The sequence below is a fragment of the Rhinolophus sinicus genome, linkage group LG10 (genome assembly GCF_036562045.2).
Source record: "Rhinolophus sinicus isolate RSC01 linkage group LG10, ASM3656204v1, whole genome shotgun sequence".
Taxonomy (NCBI): Eukaryota; Metazoa; Chordata; class Mammalia; order Chiroptera; family Rhinolophidae; genus Rhinolophus; species Rhinolophus sinicus.
The window spans coordinates 80,543,449-80,558,307 of NC_133759.1; the positions used below are offsets into that span (position 1 = coordinate 80,543,449).

Genomic DNA, 14,859 nt, shown 5'->3' on the forward strand with positions numbered 1-14,859 from the left:
ATACCCCTCTATCTTGTTTATGCCTTTCAGAATAATTTGTACTCACTCCAAAGGAGAGGAACATGACCAGCATTGCCCAAATAACTAAAACTGATTCTGTCTTATGTCCCACTCTGGGTTATCACAGAGTCTGGAGAAATCATCCCGCATTGACAAATCTTAGGATGGTGACCTGGGGCAGGTAGGTGGTTTAATGTTCCTTGGGTATTTTCAGAGTTACTTCACAGGATAGAACATTAAAACAAAAAGGGGAAAACCAAGTCCAGAGCTTGAATCATCTGGTGACAGAGAAGCTAGCCCTACGATTCTGTTCTAAGCATGTCCAAGCCCTGTGCTTAAAGATTTAAGCACCATTCTGTATTTGAGTGTGTCCTTCCTTCACGCCCTCCAAGGAAACCACCCAGGGAAGTGTTTGCATCTCTGATGGAAAGAGCAGTCCAGTGAGGCTGAGAGACTGAATCAGAGGAGGGCAAGGAAGCTTCCAGGTTTGGAGCCCATTCAGAGAACACAAATTCCAGATTTAAAATTTAATTCCAATTTTTTGAGGTCCAACTTCCATTTTCTCTTGGCAAGCTCACTTTTGTTCACAGAGAGAGTAGAAGCTCTAAGGGGCTCGGAGAGAGCCCTCTCTCACACCAAATCACTCTCACAGGGCCATGGGGAAGAGGTGAGTGTAAATGAATCAGGAATTTATAGCTTCTTTTTTCCCTTGAATTGTATAAGGGAACATAAATTAAGAGAAACACTGCTAAAGGAAAAACAAGTGTGTAGGGTTTTAGCTAACTTTGAAGCTTTGAAAGCACTTTTGGAATCATGTTGTAATGCTTTCTGTTAGGCTCATCGAGAGATGCTGGTGAGCGGTGGGCGATGAGAACCACATGGGACAAGCAGAAAGGCCCTGGATATCAAGGAGAAGGTGATCGGCTGAAAGGTTGTATATTAGTTATCTGTTGCTGTGTAACAAATTCCCCATAGTGGCTTACAAAAATAAACATTTGTTATCTCACAGTGTCTGTGGGTCAGAAGCTGAGCTGCCGCTTAGCGAGGTGGTTCTGGGCCAGAGCCTCTCAGGAGGTTGCATTGCCTGGGTCTGCAGTCATCTGAAGGCTTGGCTGGGGCTGGAGGCTCTACTTCTAAGATGAGTCACTGATGTGGCTGTTTGCTGGAAGTCTCAGCTTCTCCACAGTGATGCCTAAGATATGGCAACTAAATCTCAGAGCAAATGTTGACAGACAGAGAGAGAGAGAAAGAGAGAGAGAGAGAGAGAGAGAGAGAGAGAGAGAGAGAGAGAAAGAGAGAGCGCGAGCCCAGGACAGAAGCTGTACTGTCTTTTAATAACCTAACCTAGTATCAGAAGTGACATACTGTTACTCCTGCCATATTCCATTGGTCATATAGACTGAGTCTGGCATAGTGTGGGAGGGAACTACACCAGGTGTGAATACCAGGAAGCTGAAATCATTGGAGGCTAAATACAGATGAGAGGGGCACAGAGACCGGGAGGGCAGGTGGTTCTGGGCTCCTCCCCTGAATGCTTTTTGGTTCAGAGAAGGGCAATCTTCCTATGATCTCCACTCTGTCTTCTCTTCTTCACCGCTAATGGGCTGTAAACTCTACGAGGATAGGGACTGTAACTGTCTGTCATATTCACTGTTCCATCCGGTGCCTGGCCCTTGCCTAGTATGTACTAAAGCCCTTGATAGATGTTTGTTGATTAATGTGACGCATAGGAAAAGACATGTGAATTCCAGTCTCATGAATGTGGACTTTGTATTGTGGGTGATGGGAAGTCACTGGGCAGGGCACCCTTAGACCAAGTTTATGAGCAGGATCTTGCTGCTTCCCCTGCCTGGAACACTATTTCTTCTGAACTCCTGCTCCTCACTCAAGGAAGGTAACTGATAACAGAACAAAGTCCTGGAGGAAGCTCTGTGTGTGTGTGTGTGTGTGTGTGTGTGTGTGTGTTCCAAACGCTCAGATGGAAGGAAAATATTCCAAGCCCAGAGCAAAAGAAAAAAGAATGGGTGAAGATTCAAAGACATTTTGAGGTGGAGAAGAGGGACCTTTTAAGGCCACAGGGACAGAAAGGTGGGAGAGTGAAGGAGCTTTGCACTGCCTTGCCTCGCTACAAGGGGGCATATCTTAGTGAGGGGCTCTTTAGTTTCAAGAGATAGAAACCCACGCAAACTGGCTCAAGTTAAAGGGTGTTGATTGGAAGGCTGTAGCGGTTTGTAGCAGATGTTGTCTGTTGCTCTGGTCAAATCCTCACCTCTACATGCCAGAGACGCTTACTGCAAACACCTGGGACTGGGCCTGAGGGCTTTGTTCTGGGCACAGGAACACACTTGGCCTCTGCCCAGGAAAGTGGGAAGTGCCAGGGAGTTAATGGCTCAGCTCTGGAAGCTGCTCTCAGCCAATGACAGAAGTGCGTATGCGTGTGTGTGTGCGTGTGTGCGTGTGTGTGCAGACCAGCTTCCTCACCCCTCAGTGGGGACAACCCTGAGGCACTTTCCGTGTTGTCTTCTAGAGTTCCCAGCAGATCTGAGTTCCAGTTGTCCATGTAGTAACTTAATACCTTAGAAGCACCCTTTAGTGGCTTCCTTCCTCTCTTTGTCTCACTTCCTTATTCCCCTACCAGTGTTTTCTGGAATCACCTCCCAAATACACTGGTTACACTCGAACCCCTGTTTCAGGGTCTGTTTTGGGGAACCCAAACCAAGACAGACATCTCACAAAACACAAGCATAGATGTCAGCCTTTAGGTCTTGCTTGTTGGAAATGAAAGACGGGCTGCTTTTCCAAAGCCCAGTATTGGGATGAAGTGTCTACAAGATGCTTTCCCTCTTATAGTATAGTTCCAGTTATTACTATGCCAACAGAGTCTCTGTCTCTTTTCTCCATCTTTTCAAAACCTCTCTTGTAATTGCTTAGTCTGATATATTCGCATGCCACAGTCCCTGCTCTGTCACTTATGCCCTTGAACTCATTTTATCATGTCTGATGTATCTGAAAGAGCTTCCTAAACTGTAAAGTGTTGAGCAAATGCAACAGATGAGGAAGAAGGGAGAAGAAGAAAGGGGAGCAAGAAGAAAAAAGGAAGGGAGATGGAGGGGCTAGAAAGTAGAACATGTTTCACAGAGTCAGACACAGAAGCGAGGGAAGGCAGGTTACAGAAATTGGCCAGAGCTTGGGCACTGAGCTTTTGTAGGAAGCCCGTGTTGAAAGAGGCCTGTGGAAAGCAGACATGGGCCTCAGCTTGTAGCTGGTGCTTCAATTCCCCTTGACTGCATGTTAAGTAAACTCTTGCGCGAGGCTGCCGTGTGGCTCACTGGGACCGCAGTGCTGAGCCTGAGCTGCTCACAGCTATGCTGGGGGATGCTGTGCGACGGTCCTTCATTTTCCACTTCTGCTTCTGTATCCACTGGCATCTAGCAGGGTGGGTGCTGGGATGGGTGGCTCAGTGGACCTGCAGAACTGAGGCGTATGCTCTCCTGGGTGTGTGGCCCTCCGAGCACAAGGACCCTTCCCTGCAGACCACCAAACACACAGTATGGACTTTCTTCAAGGCTGACATTCTGGGCTGGGGCAGTGGTAAGAGTGGGACTGGGGAAGTAGGGTGGGAGGGGCTTGGGTCAAAGGTCAGCAAGGCCAACCTAGCCCTCCGGGCTTTCTGGGGAGATGAGGCAAGGCCTGCAAATGTGAAGAACAAAGAATGCAGGGGGGCTGGGATGAAAGCTCCCCTTGCTCTTTTCCCAAGAGGAGCTTTTATGTTTCAGGACTTCCTGGCGTCCTCCTGCGGGGGTAGGGTGTGGAGTGGGGGGAGAGCTGGACCCAAGGGAAAAGGCTGCGTTTGCTGCTTCTTGAGGTTGGGAGGCAGAGAATCACCAGTACACAGCCGAAATAAGCCTGGGGAGGGAGCGGTAACGGGCTCAAACCACAGAATGAGACCATTTTGGGCGGGGAATGTCTTTGTTGTGTTCATGCATTCACGCATGCCTTCATTCATACACACATCTCCTTGCAGACATTCCTTAGGTGCCTGGGAGGTGCTGGGCGCTGATGCACAAAGCTTTCGGCAGGCAGTCAGGTTGCTGCCGCCCCTAGGGATAGTTCCCCTGCTGCGGTGAAAACAATGTTCTCTGTTCTCTGAGAAGCAAATTACAATTGTTCAGTCACAGGGGGTAGGTATGAATTCCAGACTGCCTCCTGTGGAGGGAATGAACTGACAGGGGTAGGAGGCCTGGCCAGCCTGTACTTTCCTGCCCAGCCCCCACGCCCCCCCTGAGCCCCAAGGAGGGTACACTTGTGTCTTCCGAAGCAGGTCACTTTCACTTGGACAAACTGCCTTTTTGCTTCCCTGGTTCTTCACTCCAGCAGCACTCCGGCCCACAGAACAGTAGGGCCTTGCAGGGTGAGATCTTTTTCCTTCCTTCATCCTTTCTCTTTCCTTGCCTTCTGGTATTTCTTGAACATCTACCAAGAGCCCTCTACTAGGTGCCTTCCTTAAAGTCATTGAGGAGAAATGGCGCTTTCCAAACAAGAAGTATTCTGTCATTATGCCTCTCTCTCGCCTTAGGGAGCGAGGCAGAGATGTTTTTCCGTTCCTTTTCTTTTTCCCTGCCTCAGTCTTGTTCTCTGAGGTCACAAAAGCTGGCCTTGGGCTCCCTCCCTGGGGAGCGTCCATTATCGCCCTCCCTTCCTTTCCCCACTGTCTCTGGCGCCTAAGGGCCAGATGAGGCTCAGGCACCTTGAGTCCTGCTGTCTGTCTGTGGCCATCCCATCAGCACGGCTGTCACTGTCACTTTCGGGCCTCTGAGAGCCAAGGCACTTTCCTAATCCCCAGAGGAGACCAAAGCTACTCCAGCCTTCTGGATACCAAAGGTCCCCTCCCGCGTGGCTCCTGCCCCAATAACCTACCCCCTTTGTGTGTGTGTGTGTGCGGGGGAGGGGGGAGTTGGTTTGTTTCTGCCTCAGGCACATTTTCTCTGTAATTTTTGGAACCCAAATATAAGGGAAATCTCATTTGCTCTGTTCTGACTCATTTACAATTAAATACACTTGTTCCCATCTGTGTCTGTATACATCTGCATACATTTGCTATAGCATCGCCCTTAATTTTGGAAAATGATGCCGCTGGTGTTATTTTTACCCTGACTGTCAAATTGGCTGAGAAGACCAGTGGGTGTTCACCCACCCCGTGACAACCACCACCCAGGCCTGTCCCTGAGGGAGGTGGTGACATTTCTCCCATGCACAGGACATGCAGACCCCTGCCGGGTGCTGGTCATTGTGGTTACCTGTCTTACGGGGTCCAGCTGCCAGGACTGGGCGTGTCCCTGTCTATCTCATTGCCAAGGCCTCACTGCCCACAGAAATGGGCCTTGACTGCCTGGGCCACTTACTGGCAGCTGCTTCGCCAAGCACTGAATTTGGAGGTGGGAGTGGGGGGGCGGGTGCTGACGCCCAAGGAAGGTAACACTAAGGAAACATTGCCGGGTCATCGCAGCCATCCCCTCCCGGGGGAAGTGAGGAGCTGTCTGTACCTTTCAGAAGGTTGTGGTGGCATTTGTGGGTGCTTGCCTCACCTACGTACCTAAAAATACCACACCATGGTTGTCTACTGCTTTTTTTTAAAAAAAAACCAAGTTACATCGTAAAGATATGCACATTTAATGAGATGGTGGTGCCTGTCAGCACACTTGGAGCCCTTTTGATATTATCTCATTGAATAGTTTTATTTATACCCAAATACTAAAATAGTTCTTGGCCAACAAGAATTAAAGGGTGCAGAAAATAAGGCGTCGACTGCTGCCAATCAGAAAAAAAGTTAATATCAAACCAGGATTTGAAACAATACTTACTTTCTGCTGAGCTACCACTTCTCTGGGAAATTCTGCGATGGGCAGTGCTGCTGCTGTTGATGAATAATTCAGATATCTCGGGGAAAGGCATTACTTCTAAGCCCTTGGACTCCATACTTCATGTGTCACCAACTGCACCACTAGGAGACTGAGGATGATGCCAGAATCGTGCTGAGGCCTCTAGGCTGAGAAACACGATGCTATGGACACCAGGTACCACTGAGCGTTCTTTTTGTACTTGGCATTGTTGTGGGTCTATGGACTCCACAGAGGTGCGGAAACCTCCACACGTGCTTTCAGAGAGCTTGATACTTGGCCAACATATCCAGGCTACGGTTGGGAATCAGTTCGTTTCTCTCCTCTGGTGGGTTCCTGGGTATCTGCTTTCTCCATTGAGAGCCTCTGTTCAAGCTTCCTTACTGATTAAGGTTTATCCCTTACTCAGTCTGAGAGGTTGAGTCTGAGTGGTTACCACACACACACACACACACACACACACACACACACACACACAGAGTCATTAATCATTTTTGGCACTTGGGGGCAGAGTCAGCTGCTCCTTAGGCAACCAAACCTATTATAAATGGCCCCCTTTGCCTAGGTTCTACCCTACGATGCCTCTTTAAATTTTTTCTCTTTTGCCTGGTCAACTCCTTGCCGTTCCTCGGGTCTTGACTTAGACACTACTTTCTCCAAGAAACCAAGCTGGGCTGGGTGGCCCTGCTCTGAGTCCATACAGCAGCGTAGTGTAACTGCCTGGAGATGTGTCCGTGGTCCCACTAGGCTGTATGCTTTCTGCAAGCGAGAGCTGTGTCTGTCTTGTAGCTCTTGTGCTTAGAGCAGGGCCTGATGCTTGGTAGCTGTTCAATAAATATGTATTAAGTGAATGGATGAATGAATGCATTCATAAATTAAGTCGTTTTCTAGAATCCAAGCTCCACAGCGTTATCTGTACCTAGTTCACTCTATGATAGAAACCAGTGTCCTTAGAAAGAAACCGATATGCTTAGCAATAAACATGTGTAGAGGTGAACATCTAGATATATCTACTCCAAAGTGAAACAGTATGGCAGTAATGGTTGGAAACAATCTGGGATAGTAGAATAACAGGTGAATTTAATTTTCTTTTTTTTACTTGTGTGTGTTTTCTAACTTTTCTACAATGATATATATGTATGTATATATGTGTATATATATATAGTGGTATATATATATAGTGGTATATATATATAGTGGTATATATATATAGTGGTATATATATATATATATATATATATATATATATATATATATATAACAAAAGGAGTTCAAAAAAGTATATAACATGCACAATTATATAACTGTCCTAAATTCTTTTTAAAAATTTGCTTTCAATGCCTCTTCCCCTTCCTAAGAAATAATAATAATGATAAATAATGTTTATTAAGAAGCTGTTGTGTCAGCATGGCCCTCTGAGAAATACACACCAAGATGTGATTAGGCATGCAAGAGATTAATGGGGGAGCATCTGTGAAGGATAAATGGAGAGGGAGCTAGGGAAGATGGTGAGAGTCTTCTGACTCTGATGTAGGTTTGACAATCTGGAAAAGGAGATGGGCAATAAGGGAAGGTTGGATTAAAAAGCTTCAGATTGAAGTACAGTTCTGAAAAAGTCTCTGTCAGGCTGATTGGGAGTCCCTGAGCAAAGTTTGTCCCTCAGATGAAAGGATAAATAAAATGTGGCAAATATGTACTGTGGAATATTATTCAGCCTTAAAAGGAAGGGAATTCTGACATGCTACAAGATGGCTGAAGCTTGAAGGCATTATGCTAAGCAGAGTAAACCAGTTACCTATGAGGTACCTAGAGTAATCAAACTCATAGAAGGTAGAATGGTGGTTACCAGTAGCTGTGGGGCGGGAGGGGGAAATGGGCAGTTAATGTTTAATGGGTATGGAGTTTCAGTTTAGGAAGATGACAAACTTCTGAAGATGAATGGCGGTGATGGTTTTACAACAATGTGAATGTACTTAATGCCACTGAGCTGTACACTTAAAATTAGTTAAAATGGTAAACTTTATGTTATGTATATTTTATCTCACACACGAAACAGTTGCCCATTAAAGGAGTCCTGTGTTGGGCAGGAATGGTCCAACTCTGGTACCCCGGCTGTGCTCAATCATAGGCTGAGAGAAGGCCAGAGGAAGCATGGCCTTGGTGTGGATGCTGTGATAGATCCCAAGGTCAGGGAACTCTGCTTGCTGCTATAATTCTCTCAAAGGGAAATCCCAGCAGTGCATCTCCATGGCTGCCATAACTGTGTAATGCCTCTGGAGTCAGACTATGTTTCAATATCCAACTCTGGCACTTTCTGGCTCTGTGATTATGGAAAGATTATTCAACTTCCCTGTGCCTTAGTTTCTTATCTAGAAAACATGGTTGTTGATATTAGTAACTACTTTATAGGGTGTTACATGAATGAGCTAATATGTAAAGTACTTAGAACATTGCCTGGCATAAAGTATGTTGCTTGTAAAAATTTGCTAGTATCATCATGAAGCATTTTCTGTGACATAGGCACTGTGATAATGTTTTACAGAGACGACTTCATAAGAGCCCCCAACAACCCTAAGAGTCATGTAATAATCTCTCCATTTAGGGATGGGGAAACTGAGGCTTGGTGAGACTACATAGTCCATAAGAAGTAGAGCGCTGAGGAGGTCACAGGTGGCCCAACTGGAGAGTTCACATCAACTGCTAGGCAATGCTGCATTCTGATCAGCTCTTTCCCTGTGGCGCTGGCTCTGGCTCCCTTCTAAGGTGAGGGTTCCCTCCTGTTCCTTGCCTTCAAGGATTGCTCCTTCATCATCATCAAAACTGCTATCATCTTCAGCATCACCTTCAGTAGCATCATCCAAAAGGACTTGATTAAAAGCATCTAATTACACATTTTGCTGTTCTGTATTTTAGACAATAATAATTAGACTTCTAGGAGCTTTAGCAACTAAAGCTTGGACGAACACGTTACGGTCTCCCAAACAGCAGAATAAAGGCACAGCTATAGAGCAACTCATTCCTGGTGGTGTCTCCTTGGGCAGGCTGCTGGCCCTCTCTGAGCCTCACTGACAGGATGAGACCTACTTTCCTTCCTCCCAGACCCTAGTGAGGTAAGGTTTGAGGACATGCCTGGTGGAGTGGGAAGCACGGCGCAAGCTTTACCTGGCACTTCCCCCAGTCGTCTTTAATTGGCTCGTCAGAATTGATAGCGAGGATGCTCCTGTACTTCTGCCCCGTGAATGTACAGCTCTTGCCCACTTGGGAGTACGTGGATGGTGAGAAACAGGGTCTTTTTGGCCATATCCACCCCATTTTGTCCTTAGTTATCAGAATTTAATAGGGTACTATTTTCTTGGTTTGGCCCATAGGAAGGGGCTGCCTTTCTGCTGTAGGTCTAGAGTTATAACAACTTCTCCCACCATTGCCATGAAAATGACCACAGTTTCCTAATCCATGTTTCTCTGAACCGCATTTCTCTATCTAGTCGATTGACATACATCAGTGAAGTGCCTGCTTTGTGCTGGTTACTGTGTTGTGTGCGAGGGATAAGGAGGTGGATGGATACCTTCCTTTAGGAGCTCACACATGTGGGCAGGTGGGGTAGATGACAGGTAAGCGTGTCATTGCAATACAGTGAGATGAGCCTTGAGAGAGGTATGTACCAGGCTTGAATATCTGGGAGGATTTCAGAATCTGGAAGAAAAGGGAGAATAAGTGTGGGGCAGGGAAGTGGGTGGCTAGAAGAGGAGGAAAGTCATTCCAGGCTGAAGTAATTAGGGGCTTCAACTAGCAAGGCAGGTCTGAAGACCTCGGTAGACCTTCATCCCTCCAAAGCTTGGGGAATCCATGCAGGAATGGAGTGGGAATGAGGTTGAAAAGATAGGCAAGGACCATTTATTCATTCTGCACCTCCTATGTGCTAGACATTATTCTAGGTACTGGGGATAAAACAGTAAATAAGACAGACAAAATCCAAGCTGTCAGGCTACATTCTAGAAGGAGAAGACCAACAATAAGCAAGTAGATAAAAAATAAATAATTGTGGATGGTGACATGCTGTGAAGAAAATACAATGGGTGATGGGACAGAGAGTGACTATCTAACTACCTTAGAGTGGGTAGTCAGGGAGGTCAAATTGAGGAGGTGACATTTGAGTTGAGATCTGAGTAAGAAGTCACTGTTACAGAGAAATAAGGGACAAGAGACCCCCAGGAAAGGGAAAGCTGGTGGAAAGGAGCAGATCCCAAAGGGTCCTGTAGGCCACGCTAAATTATTCTAACAATGAGAAGCCATTTGAAGCCCTGGTCTCCTGGGTCTCAGCCTTGTCAATGGAGACATATGACACCTTCTCTCCACTCCTTAAACCTAAAGATACTTTGGAGGGCAGGGCAGTCAGAAGACATTGTCCACCACTAGGTAAAAAGGGCTTTCCCCCCGAGAGCCAGATATTTGGGTGAAAGTTTAAGGTGAGAGCAAAATGTTGAGGGCAAATGATAGTAGTCAGGGGGTAACAGCCTCATCTTAAGCAAATTAATGAAAGGATCGAAGGAGACCTTGTTCTGTGCACCGTATTATGACCCACGAGGCGGAAGAAACTGGGTTCGTTGCTATGTCCAGTCCTGGAGGCACTGATGGGTTGTTGCTCAGCACAACAGGAAGATGTCTTCCGAATTCATAACTCCTGCTGGTCCTGTGCTGGGCTGTGGGCGGCGGGGAGATGCAGTAATAGGGTGGCCAATGTCATTTGCTAAACTGAGTGTTGCTCAACCCAGAAAATCCCAAAAGGGACTTCACTGAGGGCTTAAATCTCACGTTCCATGGGATATGCTCTGCTAGATAAAGTGTGGCAAGTCGTGGGGGCTCAGCCCACTTTCCTCTCTGGGTGCATAGAAGTTTCAATATTCCATCTGGCCTGGATTCTCTCCTCCTTGAAATTCTTTAGCAGTTCACCTGCTGCCCTCAGAATGAAGTTCAAAAGAATTTATTAGCATGGCATGATTCTAATCCTAGTCACTTCTCTATTCTGTTTGATTTCATTGTGCCTTTCTACTTTACAGCCCAGCCATATCAAACACCTTGCTTTTCCCCAGAATCCACTATGTTCTCTTGCCTCCTGCCTTTGCACAGGCTGTTCCTTGATCTGGAATACCTTCCCTTCCTCTCCAACCCCACTGAGCCTGGATAACTCCTACTTGTCCTTCAGGCCTCAGCTTAGATGTCAGAAAGTCTTTCTCAACCCACAGACCTGGGCTGGAGCTCAGTGGGCCCACAGCACTCTTCCCCTCCTTTTTTTTTCCTTTTGGTTTTATGGAGGTGTAACTGACACTCTTTGTATCCTTGTTTTACTTACTTAACTACTTACCTGCAGCTCATCCTTCAGGTCTCCTGAGTCCTCCCAGGCTATACCAGTCTCCCCTCTTACACATTCTCACATTATTTTTCTTTCATAGCTCATATCACAATGGGTAGTGATAGGTCTGTGAGAATGTTTAATTAATGTCTTTCTCCTCCACTAATCTGTAAACCATGGGGTATGTGTCTTGTCTGTTCACCATTGTATCTCAAGAGCTTGGCACATAAATATTTACTGAATGAATGAATGAATGAATGAATGAATGAATGAATGAAAACCTCCCACAACACATGGAGCTTGCTCCCAGCACAGCACTTAGCTCATTATATTATAAAAGACTATGTACTTCTCTGTCTCTCTCCAGCTGTCTTGTAAGCTCCTTGAGCGGAGGAATGTTTTGCCCACTGTGATTTTGCAGTTCTTGGTACATTGCCTGGCAATTAGGTACTTTTTGAGTAGATGAATAAATGAATGAATGATGACAGGCACTCACTCATGCTTCCTTATACTTCATTCTTAACACAGCAAAGTGACCTTTTAAAAATGAAAATCACATCATGTTCACTCTGCTTCTTAATCCCCCAGGGGTTTCCATTGCTCTAAAAGGACAACCCAAACTCCATTCCATTTCTTACCTGCTTCTCTGACCTCATCCAGTACTACTCTTTTCCTCATTGACTACCTCCCAGCACACTGGACTTCCTTCTGTTCCTTGAATGTCTCAGGCTTATTTCCAACCCTAGGGCCTTTGCACTTGCTATTTCCTCCTCTGGGATATTCTGACCCATCACAGGGCTCATTCTGGCCATTTAAGTCTCAGCTCAAACATCACCTTTTCAAGTAATGCCTTTCCTCATCCCTGTACCTACACGAGCACGCCTCCTCCCCATCACTCTTAGTACTTACCGCTATCTGAAATCATATTGTTCATTTAATTGTTATCCACTTACTGTCTTTCTCCCTCTCTAGAATATAAATTTCACAAGGGTTGCCCACTGCTGTATCTCTGGGGTCCAGTACAATGAATATCACATAATAGGTGCTCCAAAATATTTGTTGTTTAAACAAATGAATGGATGAATGAATATGATAACAGCCTTCTGTGATGAAGGGGCTGGTCCTGCCAGACTCATAGGCAGACATAAAGAAATAAAGAAGCTAGAATGGTAAGAATTGATAAAGGGGAGTCAGGACAGAATGTACGTTTGCCAGATTCTACTGGGAGCTTGTGGAATCGGGAATCCCAGGGCCTACTCAGCCCTGACTCCAGTGAACCCAGAATCAAATTCACCTTGGGTAAACCAAAAACAAAGGCTGCCCCAGCTTCCACTTTAAGTTCTCCTGTATTCAGAGGGCCCATAAGGGGACATACAGGGCCATGTAAAGGTTCCTGACGTATATTTCTCTGCTGTCCCAACAGGTTTTCTTCTTCTCAAAGTTTCTTGAAATGTAGAAATTTTTCTTGAAATGTAGAAAAATTGTTATGCAACAGAAGCACTGAATGGAGACAAACGACTCGTTCATCAATACATCTGAGACCTAAAGTGTATTAATTTAATTGAGTTTATATTATAATGCAACAATTTTTATTTTGATAGTACTTTTTATACTCCTACAAAAATCTTAAAAATGCCAGACAAAAAAATGAATTTTTAAAATGGTGAATACAAAGAATCAGGTTTCCATAATGAAGTCCACTGATACTTTAAGGAGAATAAAGCACAACTCCACTCCTCTGGCCCCCTCCCCTTTTTAAAAAGACTTCTTTTTAGATGTAATTTTGCCGGGTTGTCAGAGTCTAACATTTTGCCTTTCAGATTCTCTTTCTCCATTGTTATCAACAAAAATGTGAGCATGGAAGGGGTGGGAAGTATTTGTTTTTGTGTGCATATCTTTGATGGTATCAGAGAGAAAAGAATCATGAACACCTACTGCTGACTGACTTTAAGAACTCAATGTTGATTCCATTTTCTGCGGGGAAGATGAATAACATGAATAAAGAGAACCTTACACATGTTTCACGAGTGTGAAGGGCCTAAGATTGGTTCTTTTATTTAAAACTTAACTCACTGGTTAAAGCCAGCAGCATCCTCTATTATAATAGAAGAGGCCTGGAAGGGAGACAAGCGAGCCCCCATCCTACCTCCCACAGCCCCACCCCCAAAGCCCCCAACTTGTCAATCTGCTTGAAGCTGTGCAAAAAGACAAAATGTATATAGCATAATAACCAGGCATTTTAATTATGGTATAGTCTTGACTTGAAAACTATTTTGAATGTGGCTTTTCAACAAAGATTTTTAAAAAGCCACTGACATTTCAGAAACTAAGTGGGGGTGGTTAAGAGCCTGTTTCTGGGTTCTGGTAGATCTAGGTTCCTGCACCGTCACATGCTCCCAGTGTGACCCAAGCCTGTTTTCCCATTTATAGGATGAGGAATACAATCGCAACTAGGGAAGGATTGTTGAGAGGCTTGGATAAAACGTGCAGATCTTAGCACAGAGCCTGGCACGTACCAAAGACTTAGTAAATATGAGCTATTATTACTTTTAGTCATTGAGTGTTAAAATAATAATTATCGTACGAGTGAATGAATTAATGAATGAGTTGTAAGTATACTTTGTTTTCTGCTCAAGTTTAGACTAGGTATGAGTGATTCTCAACTCTAGCTGTACATTAGAATCACCCAGGGAGATTTAGTCCTTAACTAAGAACAGCTGAATCCGAGCCTCTGGGTGTGGTCCCTGGGTATCATTTTTAAAAAGCTCTCAAGATGATTCTAATATGCAGCCAGAGTTGTCAATTACTGAGCTAAACAGAAATGAGGAAAACACCAATATTAACTAAGCTAATAAATAAAACTGCCGGGGTGGGCAGGGCTTTACTGCTTTCCCCCAACCCATCTGAAAAGGAGCTGAAAGGCAGCCAGAGCCACTCGGCTTCCAGTTGTCTTTGACCCTTGTGGTCCCACACTTTGGTTCTACATTTAGTTTTTATCGACTCTTTCCAAATCTGACCTCCTTTGTTGGCTTTCCCCAGACTAAGCCATGAGTCCCTTTGATTTCTTCTAAGGAACTTAATGGGGGAAGGGTTGCTTATCATTTCATGGTCACAAGAGGTAAAGATTTTCTTTCATTCCACAGTTGACAAGTCAGTTCTCATCTTCATCATTCTTGGATTTTCACTCATTTTGGTTCTATATTCCTTAAGGACTGTGGAGTGTCTCAGATGAGGTCACATCCAGGAAAGTGCTTTGTAAACTGTAAGCTATTTAATAGCACAATGTAGATAAATAACAACAAGCCCTCGTAATGTGGAGAATTTTTAACATGATCTCTCATAGTTCATCTTTATTGACGTTTTGACATTATTTGTGTTATTTTTTAGAATACTCCATTAAAGTCTTGCTAATTGACTTTTTTGTTGTTTTTTTCTTAACATATTTGGTGCAGCTTAACTCTTGTGATTATGTGCATGTATTCCACAACCTAAAGTAAGTTGAAACCTGAAGTTTCAACCCAAATGTCATCAATTGATATTACTGACCAGTCCTTGGTTTCAATGACACTTGATTTTCCTCTTATATCTACGGCCATTCATTCTTTCTGCAAA

At 44.8% G+C, this 14,859-nt stretch overlaps 1 protein-coding gene across 2 annotated transcripts in view; it reads left to right on the top strand.

The window, feature by feature from the left end:
* CTNNA1 (catenin alpha 1) overlaps positions 1-14,859 on the top strand; it is a 281,342-nt gene that overhangs the window by 100,003 nt on the left and 166,480 nt on the right. The window contains exons 3-4 of one of the 2 annotated variants that reach the window (XM_074313590.1): positions 31-181; positions 836-931. In XM_074313590.1, coding sequence (XP_074169691.1) covers positions 868-931 — 64 coding nt within the window. In that variant the 5' untranslated portion in view covers positions 31-181; positions 836-867. The remainder of the gene's footprint in view (positions 1-30; positions 182-835; positions 932-14,859) is intronic. The other variant, XM_074313589.1, reaches the window with a different exon arrangement.